Source organism: Amphiura filiformis, chromosome 6 (assembly GCF_039555335.1).
Source record: "Amphiura filiformis chromosome 6, Afil_fr2py, whole genome shotgun sequence".
NCBI lineage: Eukaryota > Metazoa > Echinodermata > Ophiuroidea > Amphilepidida > Amphiuridae > Amphiura > Amphiura filiformis.
The window spans coordinates 74,205,632-74,233,358 of record NC_092633.1 but is presented as its reverse complement, the minus strand read 5'-3'; the positions used below and the strand labels follow the sequence as shown (position 1 = coordinate 74,233,358).

The 27,727-nt window shown below is 35.0% G+C and overlaps 1 protein-coding gene across 1 annotated transcript; it reads left to right on the top strand.

The window, feature by feature from the left end:
* The first annotated feature begins 260 nt into the window (after positions 1–260).
* On the top strand, positions 261–26,463 carry LOC140156014 (protein rogdi homolog). The gene is made up of 12 exons (XM_072179102.1): positions 261–329; positions 6,831–6,902; positions 8,540–8,573; positions 13,133–13,184; positions 14,529–14,586; positions 15,234–15,317; positions 16,337–16,432; positions 17,562–17,660; positions 19,669–19,782; positions 20,705–20,748; positions 21,381–21,507; positions 22,369–26,463. Exons 1-12 carry the CDS (start codon positions 291–293, stop codon positions 22,408–22,410), a joined length of 861 nt encoding a protein of 286 aa, XP_072035203.1. The 5' UTR covers positions 261–290; the 3' UTR covers positions 22,411–26,463.
* Positions 26,464–27,727: the final 1,264 nt, after the last annotated feature.

Here is a 27,727-nt window from a genome sequence, read left to right as displayed (position 1 = left end):
CAGGTTGTCTCAGGTGTCTGCAGTTTTGAGAGGTCTAGCGCCACCACTTAATTAATTAATTATTGCCTGTCTATAATATTTCCCTAAACTGTTAGGAATTTTATCTAGTACCTACTAAATGACGAATTATTAATAACTTCATCAGTGATAAGTAGTTTGATCTAAGTAAATAGAATATTAGTGTGATTTATATATATTTTTGACATATCATGGATGCAAACGAATTGCTATAACTTTATTAAAAGTATGTATAATTTATAGAAACACTACCAAAATAAAGTAAAGAAAAAATGGCAGATGACAGCGAAGAGGAGGAGCGGACAAGTTTGGTAAGAAATTTTCACTAATTTACTAAAATGTATCCGTTAATGAAGGTTTAAAGGTAAAGATAAAACTGTATTGAGTCGAAAGCTGGTGCAGTCTAGACAGACGTGTTTGTAAACAGGATTTATACGCTATTATGTGGGCGTCCATTCTGCCATTGAAGCTCATTGACCTCCGAATTTGGCAGGGTTGTAGTACACGGTCACACGGAAAAACAGTGGCATAATAGGGTATATTGCTGATCCATTAATTATCCTTTTCTGGTGCATTGTGGGATAGAAAAGGGAGCAAATTAGCGATCGATTTGCCCCCTTTTCAATCCCACAATGCACCAGAAAAGGATAATTAATGGATCAGCAATATACCCTATGGACGGGAATTATATAAATAAACATGACTTTTTTTTATTATTTGCGATGGCGAACCTGGTAAAAAATCATGTTTATAGTAAATGTCAGTGTACTATTTAACTATATCTTTTGATTTGCTGTAAGTGTAAACTTGCAAAATTCCATGGCAGCCATTGGCAGTTTTGCGCAGTTTTTCAATTCAGACATGGGCATGATGTAAACATGAAGTCGGGTTCGGATTGGCAAGTTAAAACGCATCATCAACATATTCTCTCGGTCGGACATCCGGGAACATTGTCCCCTTCGTCCCCTTTGCACAAGCGCGCCCAGAGCTCGAAAAGGGGAACTGCACATGCGCTGCACATGCGCACACTGGTTTTACAAGGCTATTTCCCAGGCTTTGTGACGTCAGCCCGACCGACAGCACCTCATTCGCCCAATCAATCGTGTGACGCAGGCCAGGGGTAGGGTGAATTTACGTGAGCGTACGAGGTGGGATAAACACTCTGTAGGTATCCCAGGCAAACCTTTAATAGTTAACATATTTGCTAGTCAGCGAAATTCGCTGAAACCGGGGCTCAAACACAATGCATATTTACATAGAAATAGGTCGGTGAAGGAAACCTACATAAATATGTTTTCTATACTTCACTTGACCCAAATAATTTTTTATGGTGATAATCAAGTCGCACATGGAATTTTAGAGGGATTTTGATAACAGTTCCATTACAAAAAGCTGCTATCGCCATGAGACTAAGATCTAGAAATACCCCTAAATGCCGTTTTGGGGAATTTTGCTAGCAGAATCTTTTTGATGATAGTCAATCTTTGACAAGATGTAACTTTGTTACGGAAAGTGCTATGACAAAAATGTTTTCAGTTTTGGCTTTCTTTACTAAAGGGCTTTAATTTGATATGTAAAATGATGCAGTTTGATGGCAAATTTGAATTCACCTAGCATATCTACACTCTGACATGTCTGAAGGATCTTTGCAAGAGGCTGTATCTGGATCTGGTACAATATTCCCAACGCTCTTAAAGAGCCAAATTAGAAGAAGCGTGATGGCAAATCTCTTTCGTTTCGGGGAATATGGTCACTTTTCACTCAATATTTAAAACTTGACATGTACCTACACCAAATACAGCTCCGAAATTGTCTACTTTTTGAGGAAACTCAACTCCCAAACATGATTTAGTGATACTGTTGCCGTTAAAAATGCGATCCCCAAGATAGATAGATAGATTTTATTTGGCAAATTCAACACAATATACAATACACCAGAATATAATACATATAAAAATTGCAATAAAATACACCACACAACCAAGGGTGAAAATAAGAGATCTTGAACCAGCAGGGGCCACTTTGGCAAAAAAGTGGCCCCTGGTTCACCAAGATTTGTAAGAACCAGGCCAGGGGCCATTTCCAATTACCAAGGGGCCAATAAAAATAAAAATGTACTGGATGAGTTAAATAAGCACTATTTGCTTGTAATTTGATATTTTTGGTTCACTATCCAGGGGGCCAGTTTTGTGAGAAAAGTGTCCCATGGTCAACTAAAATTGAGATGCAACCAGGGGCCATTGCAGAGTTTCTGGGGGCCAAACGGCTCCCGTCTCCCACTTAATTTCACCCCTGCACACAACATATTTATAAAAGAACATACAATGCCAAGGATAGCCCAAGAAAACCCTAAAAAGGGCTTATTTCCATTGGGGTCCTTTATAGAATAAAACATTAATTACATAAAAAATATTGCACATTTGCGAGACAACTGCATATGATAAAACGGATTCAAATCAAGATAAAAGTGGCTTTCAACTGCCTTTTTAAACCTTTTGGTTTACCTTTGACTTTGTATGAATTTGTATAGTCTCTGTGGCTGTGTCTAAAAATTCCTGATAGAAACATAGAAACTGATGCATTGGTTCAGTCCTGTTTAATGAATACCGCACTCCAAAAGTCCAATGTGAATTTGAATGCCATGTGATCCAGCACATGATAGAATGTCGCTGTAAAGCTCTATTATGCCTGGTCGAGCACCCTCACAGACCCGAACGTAGTGAGGGTGCTTAGTATATCCGCCATGTTTCAAATACATGGATGGCCAGCATAATGGCCCGCAAATTTAAGCTTTATGAGAAGCCTATTTTAGTTGCAAAATGAGAACACAGAGTGGCTTATCTTTAACCCATATTCTCAATCTCTCATGCCAGAGTTTAAAATAAAACGATCCCTAACTAATTATCTAAAGATCGTAAATTTAATTTCTTGAAACGTGCCGGCGAAACGATTTGTTTACAAGTAACAATCCTTGTTCCGATACCGTTCATTCGGCTTCATTCGGCAAACCACGTGATCACTCAGGTGAACTAGGATTGACGATCGATTATGTTAAATTTTATCCAGGTTACCGGGCCATGCCTAATGGCGATACTCGTGTCTTGGAAATATTTTTTAACCACATTGCAAAATGATCGGAAATACGCCATCAAAGCGACTTCGATCGGTAAGCATCATTGAAACTAAGCATTATTTAGTATTTCCTCTTTTGATTTTTTGGATAAAATTGTAGTTTACAGTTTTGATTAGTTTGATCATTTAAAGCCTGAAAGCATCAATACTAAAGATAGGCTATCAGTCGCTTGTGCAGATATATGTTAACATTGGATTCCATTTCTTGTTTATTGTTCACTGTATGAAAAGCCTGTTCTGTTGTATCTTGTATTGGTTGTATTTCCCACATAAAGCGCTCTGTAAGTCACCCACAACCCTGCACTTGGATAGCCTTGATTAGGGTTTGAAACCCAGTCATCAACAAAGGACAGTAAACGCATGGTAAAGAATGCCCCAATGTCTGATGAATCGTGATAATGAGTTGGTCAGTAACTATAGAAAAAGCTTGTTTCCAGCAAAAACTGACATACCTTGCACAAATTTCTAGATGCAGTTACTAGAAGATCGTGCAATGAATTCAAACCATTTAATAGAAACTCATTTCTTAACAGTCTGCCGGTTGCGAAGTCCTTAATCCCCTGTTGTTAAGCACAATTTAATTGGATTACATAACTGATCTGCTTCGGTGAGTGCACTGACGCTTAGCAGTGCTGTAAACAACACATTTTGGGGGTTAGATTGAGATAAAAAGCTATCAAATTGTTATAAAAATTCCTTGAAATTTGGATTATCAACAACGTAAACTTGAACCCCGTCTTAAAATCATCGCAATTGGCCACACGACGGCAAAAATGCAAGCGAATACGCTCCAACACAAACCTATTCAATTTGGCATAGAAACATTGGCGGAAACAGATCACAAAAATCACTTTTTCTTGAAAAGCACCCCTCCAGATTTTATATTTAGGTTGAGACAAGTTTTTGAGACATTCAGAGAAAATTGCAGGGCCAGGTTTTTGTGCATGAAGCAGAAGCATGTTTTACCATCGCTATAGAAAATCTCAGCCCAGTAAAATCATTTTTATTTAATTATAAACCTCCAAATTTCATATTTAGGTTCAGATATGTTTCCAACAAATTTACAGAAAATTGGAGGGCAACACATATTTGTAGGCAAAAGAAAAGCACTTTTTCCCGATACCTATTACTCTACGGAATATCTAAAAATTGATCCCAGTGGGTCAAACAACAAACGCCTATGCATACTACCGGTAATACGTTTTGCACACATTCGGCACAGAAAACGTGGCGGAAAAAAACATCTTTTTCTTTCAGAGATATCACATTTCCGGATTTATCCGGATTTCCAGATTTTTCTCAAATCTCAGAAAGTTTCCGGATCTGAGAAAATCTCCAATTTTAAAATGAAAGTTCCTTAGAACCCTGACTTGGCTAGAGAATGATACTCATTTAACATGCATTTGGTCAAATTTTTATATTATTGCGAACACCTTTTCACATCTTTTTCTCTGTTATTTACCATAATTATAAACCTCCAAATTTCAGATTTAGGTTCAGATGTGTTCTCAACAAATTCATCTAGAATAATTGCAGGATGTCAGATGTTTATCAGTGAGAGCTCACTTTTCCCCAGTAAAATTCAAACTCACAAAGGGGGTTGTGCTACACTTGTTAACTGGGTCTGGTTTTGTCACAAAAAAGTGTAAAAATACTGGAAACGTGTGGCATTGTTGTCTTTCTGATACTGTGTGAGTTATTTCAAAGATTTCTTTGAATTACCGTATTGGTCTGAGTATAGTCCAACCCGTTTTTTAGATGAAAATTTTTCACAATTGGGGGTGGGATTATACTAGAATTTCAAAAAAAAAAAAAACTGTATTTCGTCAAATAGTCTCCCCCCTCAAATAAATGCCCCCACCACTTTTTTCAACCAAGATGTTTCAAAAATGCCGATATTTCCATGCCATCTTGTGTAGTAAGCTTACCAAGTTCCCCACATGGTCGGTAATAGCGTCAATAATTGGCGAAAATCTGGATTGGAAACCCGGAAGTGAGCCAGAAGTCAGTGTTTCTAGTTCATATTTCATAATTTTAGCATTTTTTATCGTTCTAAAATTGACCTTGAATAAACGCCCCCCCCCTTGGGAAAATGTGACGCCCCCGGGGGCGTTTATTTGACGAAATATGGTAGATGCTAGGATCATTCATGGTTGACCTTTAAAAAAAAAAATTCAAGATGTTTTGTATTTTAATATGAAAATTGATAATTTGTATTCATGTCATACTCTATTAATGGTTTCAAAATGCATTCAAATTCAATGCATAACAAGTTAGCAAGTTTCTACACCAGCCTGTCAGAGATTAATTTTCTTGATTTTCTTTAAAATTCAGCCACCATTTGGGGTAAATTTTACAGGATATTTTACCTATTATACCAAATCTAATTTGAAAAAACTGGAGAAATGTGTTGAAATTTAAACAAGAGACCACAAAAAATCCCACCAAAAACGATTTTGACTGTGTTTACATCTCGTAATGGTCATTCTTGGTGTTTGCCATTCAAAATAAAAACAACTTAAAAGGGCATTTCGTGATCCACAGCCTCATCTCCCCACTTTTCTCAAAAAAAGTTGAGATTTTTACATCAGTGGAAACCTCTGGCTACATAATGTTTATGTACGAAATATTTCTTGCAGATTAATTCGTTTAGCAAAGATATCGTGAAATTTGAATTTCGTTCTGGTGCACCAGAACAAAATTACAACGCATTGTCTATGGAGCAGTGTAATACACATAATCATGCATAACCCACGAACGCAAAATCGGAATCAACTGTGAAATTTTGGGAATAGGTTTTTTTCGTGGATATCTAATGTAAAATGACATAAATAGAGGATGCTAGGATCACGAAATACTCCTTTAAAAGCAATAGGAAATGTCCTTGGCAGGCTGTTTAGGGAGCAATAATTATTCATCATGAATACTGTCATGTTGATGACATTGCATTTTGTTTATTTTTAAATTTTGAAACATTAAATGCTCAAAAGACACAAAAAATAAATCAGAATTTTTTTTATTTCACCTGAATTTCCTTGCCAATAGCATCAGACTTAATATCCCTTTTACAAGATACAGCTTTTATAAATGTTCTCATAATTTGTATTATGCACAAAAATGCATGTTTTTGTTGTATTTTTGAGAGTTATTTGTCTCTGATTTTAAAGACAGAAAACGAAATAGCAAAACATACAAAAGTTTGTAACATTCTCCATGAACTTGACCATCTATGTTTGGATTGTAACATAATTAACGTGTGTAATGAAATTCTCTCTTTCTAAATCTGACTTGTAAATATTATTTTTCATCACAATTTCTCAAATTCATAAATTTCTGGGTCAAACTCAAAAGGCAGATAAAATATTTTGTGGTTTTGAAATATGGTTTAGAATTTTTAACGCTAATAAAATAATTTAAGTTGATAATCAAGTTTATCGTTACTTATGTTTTTCAAGGCAATATGCATAAATGATGATTTTGCGTGTACATATTAATTTTTGGCAGGCTTGGGGGGGGGGGGGAGGCAAGTAATTTTGTCATGCCATTTTGAAATTTGGGCTCATAATTATTGCACAGCCCCTAATGGTAGCTTACATAGCTGGACTCATTGCTGCAAGCCGCTGACAGTTCCCTATATTATTTTTTCTCTGATTTACGTAATTATCATATTTTGTCAACAGGAAGATGAATTCAAATGGTTACTGGAGGAAGAAGTTCATGCAGTATTGCAACAACTTTCTCAATTGTTAAAGGTAGGTGGATTATTATTATCTGTCTAGATATTATGAAAATTTGATACAGTCTATTGTAACACAATACCGGTACAGTTTCCGGCAGTTTTCATCAAAAGTACATGTAATTTAAAGGTGCATGATGTTTGTTCGCTATGTACATGTAAAGGGATCTTTGTGGTAAAAATGTGAGCCGTGGACTTCTTTTGGTCATATTTTGCACATGCTGTGACAGATTTCAATGGTACTTGGACCAATAACCCTGGTGTACAATGTCATGTGTGATGTAATTTGAGGTTAAAGGTCATATAAGGGTCACTTTAGATCATTGTACAGATAAGGTCAAAATGGTTTGCTGTGTCAGTGGATGTGAGATCATTGCACGGATAAGGTCAAAATGGTTTGCTGTGTCAGATGTGAGATCATTGTTGACTTTAAGGCACAATAGACATGTTCTGACAGGACATATCGAATTAATTAATTTGAATTAAACAATTCATTGATTTTAGCACTGGTAGCATCCATTACTGCTTCTAGATGAATTGCGGGTTATGGTTTGTTGAACTTTGCTCCTTCAACAAAATGGTACCTTACTTCAGTTCTACATAATTTGTCTCTTTTTCCACATTGCTTGTAATAACTATCAAACAGTCATAACTCTTGGTCATTTCAAATCATCCCTAAATCAACAAGGTTCAGGAATGTCCTTGTTATACATACCTAGACAAAATACAATGCTTTGTAACCCACCACTTGAACATGATTTAGCCAAAGCAAACAAAGACAATAGCTTTTTAAGAATTCTATAGACATAGGTAGAAGCTTAAAATATACTCTTCAACAATAGGATTATTGATTGGTTTAAAAGGTTTTGTGACTGGCACTAGCCAAATGAGATACATGTAGCACCAACCTGAGGAACCTATGAATATGACCTTCATGCACATTTTACACTGTAACTCAGAATACAATTTGCCGACTTTTATGGCTCATTCATGGCGTAGGGTCACATAAATACAAATTTGATGACTAATGATTAAAAAATGATTTGGCCCTGCATGTAAGAAATTAATAAGAATTGTATGCAAAGTGAAACATTGGATATCATTGATTCTGGTGTGACATTTAAAAAAGTTGTGTATCAATATATTTTCAGCAGATGTTATTGCAAGCAATCAGTTTTAATGTGTTTTGGTAAAGCTGATGAAAGTCGGGTCCCAGTTTTTTGTTACCCAACCCGGTCCGGGAAAATTGTTGGTCATTCGGTCAAATGATGTATTAAATCCAAAGATTTCATTATTTGATATTTTGTCAATTTTTAAAGAAACAAGAACTGTTTGAAACTATTGTTCACCAGGAAAAATTTAAGTATCTTTTTATGGGTACATAGGGGTATAAATGCATTCAACTGACATCATGACGACCAATACATTGATTTCTTAATATGGTTGTCACATGTTGGTTCAGATATGTACAGTATTTACTGTGTCACATTATATGAATGATGAAAAAGTCCCTACTCAATCTTGAAGAAAAAAATGTGACAAGAAAAAGGACTTGACTTTCATTAGCGTAATGTTCAACATGCATAGTCCAAACAGTAATAATGCAGCATGTGATCCCTAATGACAACTCCTGATGTGTGTTATTAATTACAGGAATGTAGCCGCCGATTCAACTTACCAATATCTAGTAAGTATCTCAAGTTATATGGAGAGGTGCTCAGAATAATATAAATGTAAATTTGTACAGAGCAGAGTTGTTAAAAATGTTTGTATTATGTGTTCTAGGATCTATCACTCATGTGATATGCATGATATATGTGTGTATAATGGCTGCAATACCAGCACTTTCGGTACATGTACATGTACTTCCTAACTTTATTTGCTTCCGATTGATATTTGCCTGTTTGCTTTTAGTCTTAAACAAACATGCATACATTTTGTACTTTGTGAAACAGCACAGTACAGTATTTTCCCTCATAATTGGGCTTTTTTATTTTTTTATTTCTGTGTTTTTTATTTTTACAAGATATCACACAAAAAAAGAATTACAAAGCAATCAAAACAAATCACAAAGATCACAAAAAAAAAATAGCACAAATTTAACACCAATGATACAATCCAGCAACAAATGTTGAAAAATCATAGCATACCTCATAGCATACAATGTAGATCATGCAGCCTTTAAAACAAGCTTTCTGCCCATTTCCGTAAATGGAGATTTGATTTGTAATTTTAGCTGTATCTATTTTATAATTGGGCTTTTTTGTGGGGGTGGGTGATTAGGGTTAGTGTTCAAAATACATTGGGGTTTAATTTCACAAAATAGTTCCTGTGATTATATTTGTCAATGGCAAATGGAAGTACACATACATTGTAGTAATAAAAAACCAAATGAGTAACTTGTGTTTTTAGCACAGTTTGGATAGAGGGATCAGTTGTGCATCATAAATTATGTTTTCAGCTAGAAAAAGCAATTCTCAAACAATACTAGCAATCAAACTCAATATATTATATTTTGCTACCCAGAAAACTTCAAGTACTGTATTCATTCCATTAACCGCCCCATGCCCCTGTGAACGCCCACCTAGTTGACAACAAGCAAACTGTGATAATATTAACTGCCCATGCAAATCTAGATGATGATCTGAAACATACGGCATGCACACTGATGAGGACAGATGAATATTTTGGGCCATTTTAAAGTATGCAATTATGTAAACATGTAAAAAATAAATGCCCACCCAAAATGACTGTTAAACAGCAGCGTAAATCAATTTCATATGAGGCTACATTTTAATTAAAATTTGACAACAAAATAAATCTAATAAATGGTAACTGATTACACACAAACTGAACCGGAATCATTTACAGTTTTGTTGCTACTGGATCATGAGTAAATGCCTCTTTTATGCAAATCAATTAACCCACTTGTCATATGTGATTAATTGCCGGTAATAATGAATATTTCTGAATTATAGAACGTGCACATGATATAGCACTTAATACACTTGAAGAAGGGAAATCAAACATTTGCTATCTCCGTAAGCTAATAAGCTCATCTTGGTGCAAGATAAATGTCAGTAAATTAATGTGAGATAATTAAAGATGTCAAATAGTGACATGTTACATGGCGGATTCATTTTTAATTTGTCTGCAGTCAATTCAGACTTAACCCAGTCATGTGTAATGGGATGTGAGTGAAAGCTTCACTATTTTCTTTAGCTGTATAATTTTTGTAAATGCAACTTTTTTTCCAAACATTTTGCTTGTTTGTAATATTTCCTTTCTATTTAATATTTCAAACTTGATGCCCAATTATATATATTTTATGTACATATTTTTTTTAAGCTGAAGAGAAAGAATAGCTCATGAAAATAGAGCACAATCAATGTATACCTACATAATTATGTATGTGGTAACATCACAGAATTACAGGCATGGAGCAAAAATTGGGGTATTCAGTTTCCCTCGGAATGAGCTTGAGGCATTCATTGTTATGCAAGCGCGACATGGATGATGGGTGCATTTAAGAGACGCACTTGATGTGACTTGCATGCAAGTACAAAGACGCTTCAGATGAGACACAGAATTGTTTTTGTTCGTCTCCGCGCACCGTTGGTAAGAACCTGAATACCCCCAATTTTATCCCCATAGCTGACGGCGCGATTGTATGGTAGCTGTTGCAGAAATGAACCATTTCTGCTTTCAAAATCCATGTGTGTTTTTTAAACATGACACAGTAAATACAGAGATGTAAGTCTTCACGGAATTCCGGAAATGTAGCAACAAAAAAAGGGGTGATACCTTTCGTCTCAACCCTGCAACATATTCCCGGACAAGCCCCCTTGCACTTCCAGAAATGTGGCGAGGTGCTCACCTTAGGCTCGCATGTTTTTCAGGAAGTGGATCGTTACCTCACTTACATCTCTGTAAATAAATTGTGTAAAGGTACATCATTGCCAGCTGACTTGACACCTACTATGTATACCTATAATTATTTCACAGCATTTGCTTGTGCATAGTTACTTGGTAATGTTGTAAAGGAAACCTTGAATAAACATGGTAATTAAATGACTAGGAAAGAAAAGCATGTACAAAATGTATTTCACCATTGATAATGCTTATAAATTTTATTTCTGTTTTTCAAACACTACTAAATGAATTTACAGATATAGTTGAATGAATAACTAGGCTATTGATAGACTCTTGCATGCCAAGGTTAAAAATATAACTTAATTAATGAAATCAATACAGCAGGTAGCTGGCATTAAAAATTGATTGATTTCAATAGACACTGTTGGAATTATGTTGAGGTATGCAATACCTGCACTCCACTGGTCTCTATGCATATGATACTATTAAATAATAAGTAACACACCGGTACTATGCATAATATTTAATGTGCAAACTGAAATGAATTATCAATCATGATACAATTGACTTTTGGTATACGCTTATACATTGTATACATTGCATTTGAAATACCTTACTCATGTACTGAAAATGTCTACAATCCTATAATATTATAAAATTTAGCACAGAATTATTTATGAATTTCACATTTTTATTTGATCTTAATGACCATTTGCAGTATACTCAGTTCAAGTGAGTACAATTAGAATCATTCATTTGTATACTAGAATTATATTTAGCACAGGTCAAGTGCATAAACACTAAAACAAATGCCACAGCATGCCAATCATATTTTAGGAGTGTGGATGGGCGTTGGGTGCGTGTGGGTTGGGGTGTGTGTAAGTGAGTGCGGTGATAGGTTTTCATTTGTGTTTCTATTTTTGTATTTCCTCAAACAATTTTGAAAACAACACAGTTACAAAATCTTTCATATATTTAAACAGGGGTAGAAATAAGGGACCATTTCCTGATAGCCATCCGGGCTATCTAGCCATTTTTTCTGATAGCCCTGAAGAAAATTCAATAGCCCTGAAAAAGACATTGTTTTCGCACAATTCAAACCAATCGTTTGTTCAAATATTCAGTTATTAGTGAGTAACCCTTACCCCCATAATCAGGGGTAGCACTAGAACCCTGAACCCCTGAAAGTGTTAAAATCTGCGCTCAAATCCTAAAATGAAGGGTTCTTAATCTCGAATCTGTCAAGTATTGAATGTACCGTTTTAATTAATTGGTATCAGATTTTGTGATTTTGGTTACAATGATGTGTTACCGGTATAGATTCATGGTATAAATAGTTAAAGCCCTGCAAAAAATGTGATCTCGCTTTTCACGCCACGATTCTCGCCTGTAACCAACTATCTCGCTTTTTAAGAAAGTTCCCAAGCAGTTTACTTACTATAAAACTGTTGCTTTACGCCATAAAAGTTCGCCGAATTCCACAAAATGCAGTAACTTCGGCAAAGTGCAGAATTCAACACCATTGGCACCACGTGGAACCCATGCATTTCTCAATAAAAAATGACATTTCATTGCAAATGAGTTCAAGTTTAGGCCAAATATTATGATATTTATTGAATTACTGGAGTATGATGACTATAAAACATAATTCAAGGGCAACTTTTTGTCATTTTTTTTTCCTTCTACGGCCGATCATTGTGTCAGTATTTCACCGATGGCATATCTCTACACACCACCCACAAAGCATTTCTTTCCGATCCCTAGAATTAGACAATTTTCCAACTCATGTACGTGTCATCATTCAGCACTGCAATAACTTAGCAGCAGTGGTTCTAGACAATATCGCAATCTGTGTAATTATGCCGGCGGAGTGTATTTTATTTCTATTTTTAAATTATGTTACAATGCTACGGTGACTTCACTTCAACAAATGTCGTTATATTGCATTTTATGTTACATAATTTCTGGACAGGCCGTAAATATTGGAGATCGAAGCTCTTTCACATGTTTTCATTTTTCTGTGCGCATGAAAACCCCTGTAGCCCGACGGGCTACATGGAGATAAAACCCAATAGCCCGACAGAAAACCTAATAGCCATGGCTATCGGGCTATCGCTTATTTCGACCCCTGTTTAAAATACTGCTTTTAACCTGTAAGGCAATATTAACCCCATAGAACTGAGTAGCTTGCATACACTGGTTTAGTCTGAGAATTCTGATTCCTAACTAATAGTTCAGTATAGTGGAGGTTTTGCATAGTATTGTTTCAGTCAGACTCCCAGTCATTATCATTTCCCCATTCTAAAGCATTTGTGAGAATTCAAAGAAATTTACCATCTGGTATTCTGTTTTGTTTCTTCCTCTGTATTGCAGCTGGATTGCCAAAGCTAATAAAGCCTGAAACATTTGTACTGTCCAGTGCCAAGTAAGTCACTTAATTTTGTTGTTTGATATTATTTTATAAATGGATCATTAATACATAAATCATCTCTGTTTCTGTAATGTAAGAACGCATAACTGAACTGTACAACTCTTAATTTTGGTGAAATATGTAAATTCAAGAATCAATCTAGGTAAATGTAGATGATGATCATTGTTTGTTCTCAAGCTAAATGATGTTGACCAGTTGATTGCTGCGGATGGTCAAATTTAGACACCAGCAGCAAAATACTGTACATATCATTTTTCATTTCAAACAATGCAGGTTCAGTGCTCTACTGTAGTTTACATGCATACTCTCTGTCCAGACTCCATTCTAGCATTTATTGAACAGGATATGTTAAAAAAAATCGGTCCATATGGTGATTCTCTGACAGGGAAAGTACATTACCAGTATTATTCCATAAAATATTCCATAAAATCAGTAATAAACCAAAAGAAAAATAGTCCATAAAATCAGTATTAGACCAAAAGAATTGTTTTACATATAAGAGTATTACTATATTTATGAGAAAATAAACATGATTAAGGGAAATATAAATCAAGGTGACATTATATTTCACAAAGCATAATCTGGTTCATGGAGGCCAAAGGAGGCATGCTTGAAAATTGAGTTACTATAATTATAATTTTCAATACATTAGGCATCATTCAAATACTGAAACACTAAAGGTTTAGCATACATGGTTTTAACGTTATGAAGTTTTGTGATGTGTATTTTCTTATGTATTTATGTTTTTGTACTCCATATTTTTGCCTTCATCTCAATTTCAAATTTGCCACCTTTGGTCTCCATGGATCGTGTATGAATATGCAAAAACTGATATCTCAACTTGAGATATGTGACACGATCTGGTCCATGGGGGCCAAAGGAAGCATTTTTGAAAATTGAGTTACTGTAATTATTACATTATACATACAATAGGCTATCATTTACTGAAAACACCAAAGGTCTAGTATACTTGGTTCTAAAATTATGAAGTTTTTTGATGTCTATTTTCTTATGTATTTTATTGTTTTTTACTCCATATTTTTACCTTTTTCTCAGTTTCAAATCTGCTGCCTTTGGCCACCATGGACCAGATCGTGTCACATATAGGCAAATGTAATTGGTCAAATATAAAGACAATGTTGAAAAATATGTGCTGTGTTGATCATAGTTTCTAAAACTTACCTTGGAATTGTTAAAGTAAGGTGTCAACTTAAAGCTAGCATCATAGGGCAGATGTGGGTAGCCATAACTCAAACAAAGGTTTTGCATCTGAATTCTTCATATTGTTATAGCAATATAATAGAAGTTGTAATATTATATGTCTGTTTGTTGTTTCAGTGGGGCAGATTTAGCCAAAGGAGTTGTCACCCTGGTGGCTGATAGCATATGCAGAGCAGTAAGTAATGCAACACATTCTTTTTTTAATGATTTTGATCATTAAATAAATAACTTTTATTTACAATATTCAGATTTACAACCGGACACCCATAACATCCATGTTGCACCTTGAATGGCAAGGGTAAAACTCTCAATTGCCTAGGCAAGTGTAAAATATGAGTCCTTGTGCACATTACATTGCACATTACTGTGTATGTGTATATGATTTTCACAGTGTCATACATATAGCATAAGCTTCAATTATGAACCAGAGATGTCCATATGGCACCAGCTACTTTCTAGGGCATATAAAAATATTTAAAAGCATACACACACTCAACATGAAAGCAAAGTGTAGTTACTGGTAACAATTGCTGTTGCACTAGCAATTTAACCAAATGATTCAAATTGTTGAAAAAATATTTCTGTTCCCTGTGCCTGCCCTGTCAGATTTTAGGCACGGGTGAAAACAATTTGGGCAACCATTTCACAATAAACTCTTTTGAAAAAAAAGGGGAGCTTTCCTTTATTAGATCTGCCTGCTTGCTACTCCTTCTTTTTCACCAGCTGCTCTGAAACTTGGGGACATCCCTGGGTGAACATCTCATTTAAAATAATTTGTCAATAGTTGGTTGCAATAAACAAACTTTTTTTGGTTATTCTCAGGATCTGAGCCTCAAAGTACACAGGCACACCAGTCAGGTACTGAAGACCTATATACGTGAAGACATTCCATGGAGACTCCAGCAGGTAAGTCACTCCAGCTCCAATGATGGGTTGTCATAGCAGACAGAGAGAAGAAAACTGGACTGAAGTTTAACATTAGAATAAGATTAACATTACTGAAGAGTAACTTTAGAATAGTAGTCGGCACCCTAATCATAATCCTATCCTTAATCCTTTAATCATAATCTTCATCCTAACCCGAACTGAAACACTAAAACCTATGCGTAATTTTGATCACTTGGGCGCCCACCGGTTGTGTAACCTTTTCTGAAAGATGAATATTATTATCAAATAATGTCGGTGTATGTGACGGGTTCGGGGTTCCACAAATTTATTATGCAATAATTGGAAATGGTTGTTTTCATGCTTTGACATTCCTATATGTGTATTTGGGACATCAAGGGTTTTTGGGATACCGGAACTTTGTGAACTGAAATACGTTTGAAAATGTTTGATGTTGTTACTCTTGGAATAATTGATCATGAAAAGTAATGCCTTAGTATTATTGATATGCTATATTATGTTGCGTTACAGGTGCAAGATGCTGTACTGGCAATCATTTACAGTCTGCTTTGGATAGAGTTAGTGCGTTGGTATTATTGCTATATTATGTTGTGTTTCAGGTGCAAGATGCTGGCAATCATTTACAGTCTGCTTTGGATAGAGTTAGTGCCTTGGTATTATTGCTATATTATGTTGTGTTTCAGGTGCAAGATGCTGGCAATCATTTACAGTCTGCTTTGGATAGAGTTAGTGCCTTGGTATTATTGCTATATTATGTTGTGTTTCAGGTGCAAGATGCTGGCAATCATTTACAGTCTGCTTTGGATAGAGTAAGTGCCTTGGTATTATTGCTATATTATGTTGTGTTTCAGGTGCAAGATGCTGGCAATCATTTACAGTCTGCTTTGGATAGAGTTAGTGCCTTGGTATTATTGCTATATTATGTTGTGCTTCAGGTGCAAGATGCTGGCAATCATTTACAGTTTGCTTTGGATAGAGTTAGTGCCTTGGTATTATTGCTATATTATGTTGTGTTTCAGGTGCAAGATGCTGGCAATCATTTACAGTCTGCTTTGGATAGAGTTACCAGTAAAGATGTAGACTATGAATTCAGTTCAGGGGAAGAAGTCTTAAAGGTAAGCCAACATGCACCAAATACATCAGGGCATCAGGAAAGGCCTATGCATGTAACTTTTTCCTAACTTCCACTTGAACTGTATCTATAACAGTACTCCCAGCTGTGATGCTAATATAAAACTTGGTTAATCATTTTGAAACCTATACTCCTCTTGTATTATGACATTACCTATATTTTCCACAACTGGAGTGAGTATTTCAAATAGAAGTTACCCATTTGTCTATTCTATTCAAAACTCATACTCCCTCTGTGGAAGACATTAGCTAAATCTGGTTGTGGATGAAATAGAAATTTTCAGACTAATAATATGGCGAGTAAGCTTATACTTGTTATGTTGCTACACAGCATTAACACTGTCACAGTGGACGATTCATAATCGGGGGTGTTTGTGCGAGTCCACTCGCATCTTTTTCTAAAACTGGTAAATGTTTGAAATGGATACTTTGTTTAAATATAATTTGTGGTCTTTAAACCCTCGCTATAGAACTGCTATTTCAAAATATGTCTATTTTGCTGCATATAAATTTTTTTCCATAGTTCCTTTAGCCTAAATCTTAATGTTATTGGCACTTTGGCCTCTAAGAACTATTTTGATTGGTTACAAAGAGGACTATATGTGATGCGATCAAGTAAAATCAGTCGGAACTCGGAAATATTAAATTTTCAGTTTCTTATAGGATAGTAAAAGCATTTACAAAGCTGCATTTTGTAGAAACCCCATTAAAATTGAACAACCAGTACCATCAGAGTTTCCAAAACAAGAGGAAACAAAAGGAAATATTACCTTTGTTTGGCTATATCTCAAAATCAATATTTCTGAGCTCCGACTGATTTTGGTTGATCGCATCACATTATTATGTATTTAGCCATTCAGTGATATGGAAAGAATAGTCAGAAGAGCTGTCAGGGATTATTGCCGAGACTAAAGAAAGCTCTATTTTAATTGGTTAATCCAACAATTTTCTCATGTAATTGACCAACCAGGGCCTCTGTAAGAAATGCAGTAGTGGAAATGGACCAAAGAAGATGAGGATGAAATGACACAAGAGTCAATTTAATTTCTCATGGTGATCCTGATCTAAGTAATTGATTTGGTTGCATTGAAACTTATTTTCTTGTCATTACAGCTGATGGATGAAATCATGTGTCAGTTAAAGAAAGGACGACAGAGGCTACTTAATCCTTCTATTCCTACACTACATGAAATATATACAGGCAGATATATGGTAAGACCATTTAATGTAATTCTAGTCATATGTACAGATAGCCATGTTAATTAATATACAGAGTAGAAATTGATCTAGATCATCATTAAGTATACTTGCTGTATGCTCCATTTTTATTGCAGAAAATTTGTTTGCAGAAAATTTGTTGAATTGTTGCAAGTGTTCGGAAATTGTGTTCTTTATTATTAAGTCCAATTAAACTTTAATATAGAATATATTATTATTATTACTTCACACCTCCATATATATTGACCTACAAAAATTTGTAAAATAAAACCCTCGGGGAAAATAAGCAGTGCATTGTGAATTGCCAGGCTGTAATCATACGGCAAGAAATATGTGACATGATCAAGGGGAATGAGTCATATGTCAACCCTGGTCAAAAATGAGTGCTTTCAGAAATTGAAAATGCCATGTTAATACAACTTTTCATTTTGATGTTACATCAATTTATCAATCGTTGAAAACAATATAAAAGAAAAGAATTTTTACACTTTCTTTGCTAATATCTCAAAATCAATATTAGCGACATCCGACTCATTTCCCTTGATCGTGTCACATATAGTGCCTAATTGTGGCATAAATTGATGAATTATCATAATGGCTCATTCATTTTTCATAACACATGGCTACAAGTAACTCCTGTAGTTAGTTGATGGCTATCCATGTATCAGCTGTGTGAGATTAATGATGAGCATAGTGTTGGAATTCAATTGTCATACCAATGTGAGAATGAGAGTGTATGGTTACCTTTTATTTAATTCTGTGTACACGCAAAAAGGTTCATTGTGCAATGCACATGTAAGATATTATCTAGATTGCTTCCATTTTCACTGTGCAAGGTTTACTATAAGCACATAAGTGCTTGTAAAAAAAAGTGCCAAAATTGATCTGAATTCTGGTCAGGCAAATCACAAATTTCATGTGCCTAAAATGTTAGCTTGATCTTTCGGAATAATTCTGGTATATCCTGCGCACAAGTATAACCCTAACCCTAAAACACAGGGTGCGCAGGGTAAACCAGAATTGTACCAGTGTTTGATACTAGATAGACCAGTGTAAATATCCTTGTAAAAACAAGACAAGTATTATGTATTTAAAAAGTTTTTTTGTCTCAAACCGGAAATGGCCCCTTAATGACCTATGACCCCAAATAAAAAAATACCATATATACATTGGGAAAACACAATTCATGTGTGAACATACCATCACTCTCCTATGTTTTTCTTAGCTAATAAAATTTTTTGAAAATATTTCGATTTATACCGAAGTGACCCCTTAATGACCTTTGACCCCAAATCTGTGTACACCACATTGACACTGGGTAATAACAATGCATGTGTGCAAGTGGTGTCACTGTCCTACGTAATTTGTGGGAGAAGATGCATTTTAAAGGTATTTCGCTTTTATACCGGAAGTGACCCCTTAATGACCTTTGACCCCAAATAAAAAAATACCACATATACATGGATAACTGCAACTCATATGTGATACCGTTATTGTCCTATGTTTTCCTTAGATAATAAAATTTTTTGAAGGTATTCCGTTTTATACCGGAAGTGACCCCTTAATGACCTTTGACCCCAAATCTGTGTTTACCTTATAGACAGCTGGGTAATTACAATGCATGTGTGCAAGTGGCGTCACTGTTCTACGTAATTTGTAGGAGAAGATGCATTTTGAGTCGAAATCACGCTTTTGACCCCTATGACCCCTCGTGACCTTTGACCCCACAAGTTTCATGTGACATGTAGGGGCACGGTCAATGATCATTGTGACCAAGTTAGGTCAAAATCGATGTAAGCATGTGAGTGCTAGAGCAAATGTAATGGTTGACAGAAAGAAGAAAGAAGAAAGAAAGAAAGAAGAACCTGTAAGAAAAAAGACACAGCCGTGACTAACGTCACGGCTGTGTAAAAACATTTTTTAACACTGGAATGCATGCATTTTCCAAGTTTTTTTTTTTTCATTTTTAGATGATTTTGACATATTATTTGTTTTCTTTCAGAAATGTTTAAACCCACCCTTACCTCATGACACCTTAGTCAACTTTCACATTCATGGCAACAAACTTATTATGTGTACATACTATCTACATGTTGTATCAGCGCCAAAAACACATGTAAGTATCACCAAACATTGTGATATAATATTGTGTAATGTATAGAGTCCAATCTCCCTTATCCGGACCTCTTTTATATGGATCTCTCTGTTATCCGACCATGTTATCTTCATAGGAAATTGCCTTCTTAGGTTGTTTGAAGGAAAAGATCTTATGGCATCAGAAGGTTTTGAAATTTGTCTCACATGATTATAATTCATGGTGTTCACTACCCATATCTTAGTACCACCCACATGTATCTGTGACCGACATCCCTATGTTAATGCTTTTTATGTCTGAAGCATTTAGAAAGTAACAATACTTGCATAGCATCTTATAGTGTTAGTACACACACTGAAAACTACACATTATTCACTGATCCGCCCATTACATGGTCCCATCATGGCCGGGTAAAAGATGATGGAATTAGAGACTTCAATTCAAATAGAAATATCATAAGTATATTACAAATTTTAATCAAATTAAATCCTACATTTTATAAGGAACTACCTAGGGCTTAAAATCGATCAGTCCCGTTGTTGCTATCGCCTCCGATTGGTTCAAATAGCGAGCACGCCGTATCGCGTTGATGCACACGCTGACCCGTGTGATATCGTGTCATATCACACGGGTAAGAACCAATGAGATTGCAGGAACGTTCTCAAGTGTTTAAGAATGTATAATGTTACCTTGTTATGGTTGTGTATGGGTCAGTGTGATTTAAAGTCATTTTGTTATTTTAAAAAGTGTTGATAGCATGAAGCTATTAGATGCCTGTTTTTTCTAATCATAACGTAAAAAAATCTGTAAAATATTTAAGAGACTGGCTAACATACTATAATTAATGTATGTAGTAATATATGATGTGTGTGTAGTGCATGAGCAGTATTATAATTGTCAATATTGGCAGTGAAATATTTGTCTAATGTCTTTTATTTTATAGAGACCACCTGTACCATCAGCTGCAGACACCAAGAATACAACACTGTAAGTTAGCCATGTTTAAATGGATATCCATACTGTCATTTTTCCAGCCAAATAGATTACAGTTTTGGCATTTATTTTTCACATGATCAAGCAAATTACCTGTGTTTCTTTTTCAGAAGTTAAAAACATGGATTTGTAAGAACATGGGTGGTGTTTTTGATCATAAATACTTTGTCTTGAAAGGGGGAATAGGGTGATACATGTTAAAAGGTTGCCTTGAAAATACCTGGTCATATTACTTGTACAATGTCATGCTTGAGTGACTCCACTGGGAGAACAGTAAGATGAAATCAATACAAATAATTATGTAACCCATCACATCAAAACATGACAGTTGTCGGAAACTCACATTTAGATGATTTTGACCTGCTTTATTTTTAATTTTCTTTCAGAAATATTAAAAGCCACCCTTACCTCAGTGGCTCTTGTGTAAAGCAGTGCTTATTTCACAGATCTTGGCTATATGCTACCAACACCACTGTGTGAGATATCAAAGCCAAAAATCAGTTCTTTAACCTGGTCAAGAAATCTACATTTACATTTTCAAAGACAACTGACATGTTTTGGTCACATATGTCTGTGGAATAATCAATTAACCAATTATTATTTCATCATGTCTCTTATTGTTTCAGTGAGGTGGGACCAACTAAGTATGAGTTAACAGGTCAGCATTTGGTCACATGTCCAGTGCCATGGTTGGCTGAAGTATTAACATTCTTTACTGTAGCATTGCAGATGTGTCAAGAACTGAAAAATAAGGTACATTCTATATATGCAATCTTCTATGGCAGCAACTGTAGAGTAGTGGTCACTATCCCAACCGTTATCTAACCCCAATCATAACCTTAACCCTAACTTTAAGCCTAATACTCTAACCTTATTCCTATTCCTGATCTCTTAGGGTTGGGGTAGGTGTCATCCCATTAGGAGATCTAAACTTCAGATGCATGCCATAACAAAATAAAACTGGTTAAACTTTTGAAATGGACTTTTTAGTGGTTGTGATATTTTAATTTCAGAGTATGAGCAAAAAAATCTTAAAAACATTTTTTATATAAATTTGAGATTGGAGATCTGCATTGCTTTTATTTTGGGGAATTGTATTTACTCTGACATCCAAAGACCTGGTAAATTATATCATATTTTCAAATGTTTACATGGTATAAAAACAAATTGGCATCCCTTTATAATGAGTTTATTTACTAAATCTTACTACAAGTCAAGATAAGAAAAAGGAGGTTGTTGACATTTTGTGGAAAATGTCAAAATGGAATTTGACAAAATTGGTTATTGTTTGCGACAATTATAGACCCTATGTAATACAAAGTCACTCATCATTGAAATACAATTGTGTCCACCAGGAGGCCTCCATGGGGCAAGCCGCATGATAATATATACAATAAAACAGGTGACAGGTAGGAATGATTGTGGAATTGCACTAAAGACCTGTCCCTCTGTCATCGTACAAATGTCCACCAATATGGGCTGCCATTCAAATGTTATACCGTTCCATTTAGGTTATTGCATAATGTCTATACTGTCTTATCATGAAGTGGTAACTTCAAGTTTACAAATCCTCTTGTTTAAATGTATCATAATGGTATCTGCATTATCTCCCAGGTTGCTGTGTTTTCCACCTACTGGGAAGAAACATCATCATGAAGAGAAGGTGGCACATCAGCCAAGAAGGCAAGCAGTAAAGAGGTCAAGAGGTCAAATGTCAGAGGTAACATCGATGCAAATCACAACTAACTACTTAAGCCCAACTAGGCAGCTAGTATATTAAATTGTTATCAGTACTGTAGTATGTATGTTTAACATGTTTGTTCCCACCACCACCATCATGTAATTTGTAAGTAACAACCGACAAAATTACCAACTTTGTGGATGCAAAATATATATAATTATGTGATGAATGTTTTGATTGGTGCCATGATAATGCCGTGGACACTCAGTGATTTGTAGTTAGTTTAACAAAAGAATGGTTTGATGGATTTAGCAGAATAAGAAAACATGAACTTTTTGTATGTGCCCTTGCCCTCCTCAAAGTCCAAGGTCTTGGGAAGGAAGCTATTAAAGAGTTCATTTTAAAATTGAGTTTCCTATTTACTATCAAGTTGATTGGAATGGTTTTTTTTAGTATTGGAAGATGAAAATAGGTTCTGATGGTGACAGCATTTGTGTTCTGTGAACTATTCAAGTTGACATGGGTATGTGGATAATTTTCATTGATTGAAATACTGAGCATATTAACAAGGATCATCTGTAATAGCTGTCACCATTTCAAACTGCTAATGTGTCCCAGTAATGGCACACATAAGTGTGTATTATGTACTGATTTGAGTAGGATGTAGTCCAGCTATTGTGACCAATAAAGAAGTAAGATAAAACTTGGATAATTTCACATAGGCTTCTTTGGTTGGTAGCAGCCGACTTCATCAGTTCATTCCATTTCCACTGAGATTTATCCAAATCATAATTTCAGTTTAACAGGTGCAGTTATAATGGTGCAGAACACTTACTGAAGTTATGCAAACTGCTCCCTATTACACTTGGGTGATGTGAGGAAACTGAGGTAAAGCACCTTATCCAATGGGCAAGTGTCAGTGATCATTGCTGCAGACATTTAAACCAATACAAGAACTACAAATGTATGTTACATGATATAATGGTCATTATCTGTCAATATGTTTAGGCAAAACTTGGGCACAGTTTTTGGTACGTTTTTTTTCTGGAATGTTTGATGGTACATTGTAACTTAATTTAAACCTGCAGGTTTATGGATTCATTATCACGATAGTGTGTCTTGTCTCAATTCGAAAGTAACGCCATGTTGGATTTCACAGTGGCAAGTTCATATTGCGTGTGCTAACCTAATCCTGCAGGGTGTATTCATACGCGTAGAAGGGGGCAATTTGTCCATACACTAGTGATGCCACTGCGTAATGCACTGATTCGATCATGGTGTTACTCTAAACTTGAGACACACTATAGGTATGTGTAGCATTCCTTGCCCATGATCAGACCTTGCATAGGTATCATGATAATCAACTGTTTTTTTAACCATAGCAAACATCTTGACACCTGTGTGGATGTCTAGTCCTTGATAGTGTATCATGTTTTTAATCAAAGATCTTTAGTTATCACTGCTCTTTAAATCAGCATTGAAACCTCACAATTGTTTTGACACATCTCATGCCAATGTGGGCTGTGATTATATTGTGCATTTGAATTATTGTGTGGTTTAAATGGATCAATTCATTTACCTTCTTATGTCGAATCGAATGTGTTCTTGAACCACAACAGCTCTCTATGTCCTCCTGTCCTGCATGAGAGCTTCCATGTCAGATTGATGTATGCCAGGGATGAAGTGACTTCCATATATAGGCATTCAGTTATATTTTCAAAGTCCATGAAGGTTGATTTTATGGCTTGTGAGAATGCTCAGCTGAAATATGGTAAGCTTCCTTTACACTGTTTAGACTAACTTTCTTCTTTATAAACCTTAGTAAAGCTGAGGTGAACTTTGCCTGTACAAAAATCTTTTATTTTTAAATTAAGTATCCAAGGATACTCTGAATCAATAGGTATGCCTACTATACAGAACAGAAAAATCATTGCTATCCATTGATCAAAAGTATACTTGTGTGTATACTCATGCATTTAAGCAAGCTTTTTTTATTACATTTATCATTCAAAAGTGAACTTGAGTGGATCTCCAAAGGATTTAAGAATACAAAATGTTTCTTGACAACATGGTACACAAGTATCTTTATAAAATGAACATTCTTTTGAAACAGTTGCAATGACTTTGGCTAATCCAGTTGAAATTCATACACCCCCCTATGACATTAAGACATGACCTTAATCTTCTACACAGGGCATTTGGATTTCAATTTGGGTTACCTGAATTGGCAACTCCGTTAAGCCAATTCAGACATGACCTGAATTTCCCATCCCACACAGGGATGTAGATGTCAAATTTTGAAATCGACATCACTGTGTGGGGTGGGAGATTAAGGTCATGTCTTCCATAGGGTAAATGGAATTTAACTGGAATAGCTCATTTAAAAATGACTTCAATTAAATATTATCTTATTCTATTCCTCAAGGTTGCTCTAAGACTCTTTGCATGACTGCCTGAAAACCCACAACAAAGCTCTTTTGGCAAAGTTGTGTGTTATTCAAACCCATGCTTTAATTACCACATATACTTTATAAAAGCATTCTAGCATGTTGAATAAATGCACAAGAAAAAGCCCTAAAACTAAAATGCCCTTTGCATGGAGACATTCATTGTGGTAGCAAAATGGTGGATCCTGGCAAAGGATCAAAATTATGTGATAATGTCTTGTATATGATGACACATCCATCCCCATGTAGTAAAACATGTTGAGTATAATTTCTTAAATCATGTAAGTGTTAGTGTATATAAAATTGTATGACTATTCAATGACTTGTTCCATTGTGTTTATATATGACCAAATAATTAGTCTTTCCATGACAAATTTATATTGCACAGTTATATGTGTGTGTGTATTTTGAATTTTATTGAAACTACTTTATAATTTGTGATTAACAACTCATAGAAGAGAAATAGTTGTATTTTGCTACCCTGAAAGTGTGTTTTTATCTCTAGGGTAATATTGGGTAATTTCACTCCTCTGGAATGGCTAAAACAGTTCAAAAATCTATCTCAAGATTTTTCAACTTGAATATCTCAGTTTCTCTGCATGACAGCAGATAGAGAGAGGGTGAGTATATGGACATATCAGATAAAACAGATTGGTGAAAATACCTGAAACTACTCTATAAGATGTTAATAATAAGTTTTAGTTGACTCACTTTGCTCTATCTGGCATAGTGTGCTATATGTAGTGTTCTGCTCTCTGTTCTTTTTCTTTTTAACAGCTTTTCCTGATAAAACATATTCCTGATAAAACAATTTTCTTTAAATATATTTTTTAAAAAGGATTACAAGCTTGTTTGTAAACTCTAAAATGAGTCGACTCTTGATGGTGATTGTTTAAGATTGGCAGAAAAGCTGTTTCTGCTCTCAACTAACAGTAGACCTAGTAGTGCTGTAATAAGTTTTCTGATGTCAAAAGGTATGTACCAATCAACATACCGCTGTTTGTCATGCTTTATATTAACAGCGATGGTGCTATATTATAGGTCATATAATTTATTTGCTGTAATATTGTTTGATCAAAATACAGGTGGGAAATACTTTTTTGTTACCTGGTATTTGCACCTCAAATATTCATGTATTCTTGAATTGTGCAACAAGCTTGAGTTTGATCACCCAGGATTAGTTTAAAATGACAAGTGGTTTAAGAACTTTGCAAAATACAGCATTAAGTTGTATGACATAAAATAGTGATATGACTTTTGCAGTATTATATATTTAAGAAGTAAAAATAGTAATCTTGCATTTATGTTTATTAAGTAGTAAAGAAATGCATTCCCAATCAGTGTAATAGATGACAAAATGGCGATTAACTTCCTTATTAATGGAAGGTCTAAAGATGTAAGTGGAATATAGATGTCAGAATTAGTTGTAAATTGTAAATGGCAGAGAAATTAATATACTGTAGGTAAACCGATCCAAACAGACCAAAGGCGACAATTGTGAAATTGAGGTGCAGGCAAACAATGCATAACAACATGCCTAAAAATGTTATTATAAGAGTTGATAACATTGCAACCAAGTATGTAAAGATTTAGCAGCAGAATTGTTGGTAGCTATAAAATTAATTCAACTTCATTTTCAAAGTTGCCTTCTTTGGCCTGTTTGAATCCAAATCATGTCACAGATAATTTATTTACAGCTCAATCAGTTTTGTCTATTTTGCAATCATGACTTAGAGATGTGTGATGGAATATTAACATTTCATCCCTTTATTTGTTGACACAGACCCACTATATGAATGTACAGGGTGTAACAATAAAATTTGTACAATTGCATTTTGACTTCTCAGGAAAAAACTAAAAGAGTTACGGCACAAATGATATATGCAATAGAATCAGTAATATCTTGGCTAAAAGAAGACGTTTAGTTGGTTTCTTTACTAGCTTGGGTTTAAAAGTTATGTCCGATTAATTAAATCGTCCAGAAAACGTGTTGGGCCATTTTTGCGCCATGTTAGCGTATATCAAGTTTGAACCGCGTAGATTGTGCTTATCGTGCATTGGACATCAAAGAACTGACACAAAATAATTATAAGTGGTGTTTCTTCATATAATTAACATGAACTTAATAATAATATGATATTTCTTTAAAATCTATAAATGAAGTCATGAAATTTCTTTCAAATTATCTTATAAATAAAATAATTTCTCATATCCCTGAGATATCATTGGTAAAACTGAGAACAGTTTTTGCACCCATAAGTACAAAACAATCAAAATGTGAAATTAAGTTCAGCTGGGCTTCTAGCTGTTCTGGGGCGACCACTATTACCAGCATTTCTGTCAACAAAAACAAATTTTTACATACTTCTCATAGTTATATGTAATTGTATGCCTTGAAGGAAGACGTGAGTTTGGAAAATGAGCTATAAACAATCTTATGGTTTCTACTTGACTCCATGTGCTACCGAATGTCACAACCATAAAAATACGCTCTTCCAACGTGAATTGGGGTTGAAGGTGTTGAGCTGCAGCCATGATTTCTAGTAAATGAGGTTGTTATGTCAGTGCTTAGTTGTGACTTTCAAAAACTCAAGGAGATATTCTATTATGTAATCATTTCTACCACTTCGAATACCCCATTGTTTAAATCGACCTATCATAAGAGGACCGTCCAACTGGTCCATGGTTCAACTCTATGCAGTCACTTTTGTAACACTTAGACAAAAGTGGCCCAAGCGGTTTTAAGACTAGGTTACATAATTGGCTATATCTTCACTTGTATACCTACGGTGTTATTGGAACAAAGCTTATCTGGTGGCTAAAGAAATTATCTTGATAGACATAT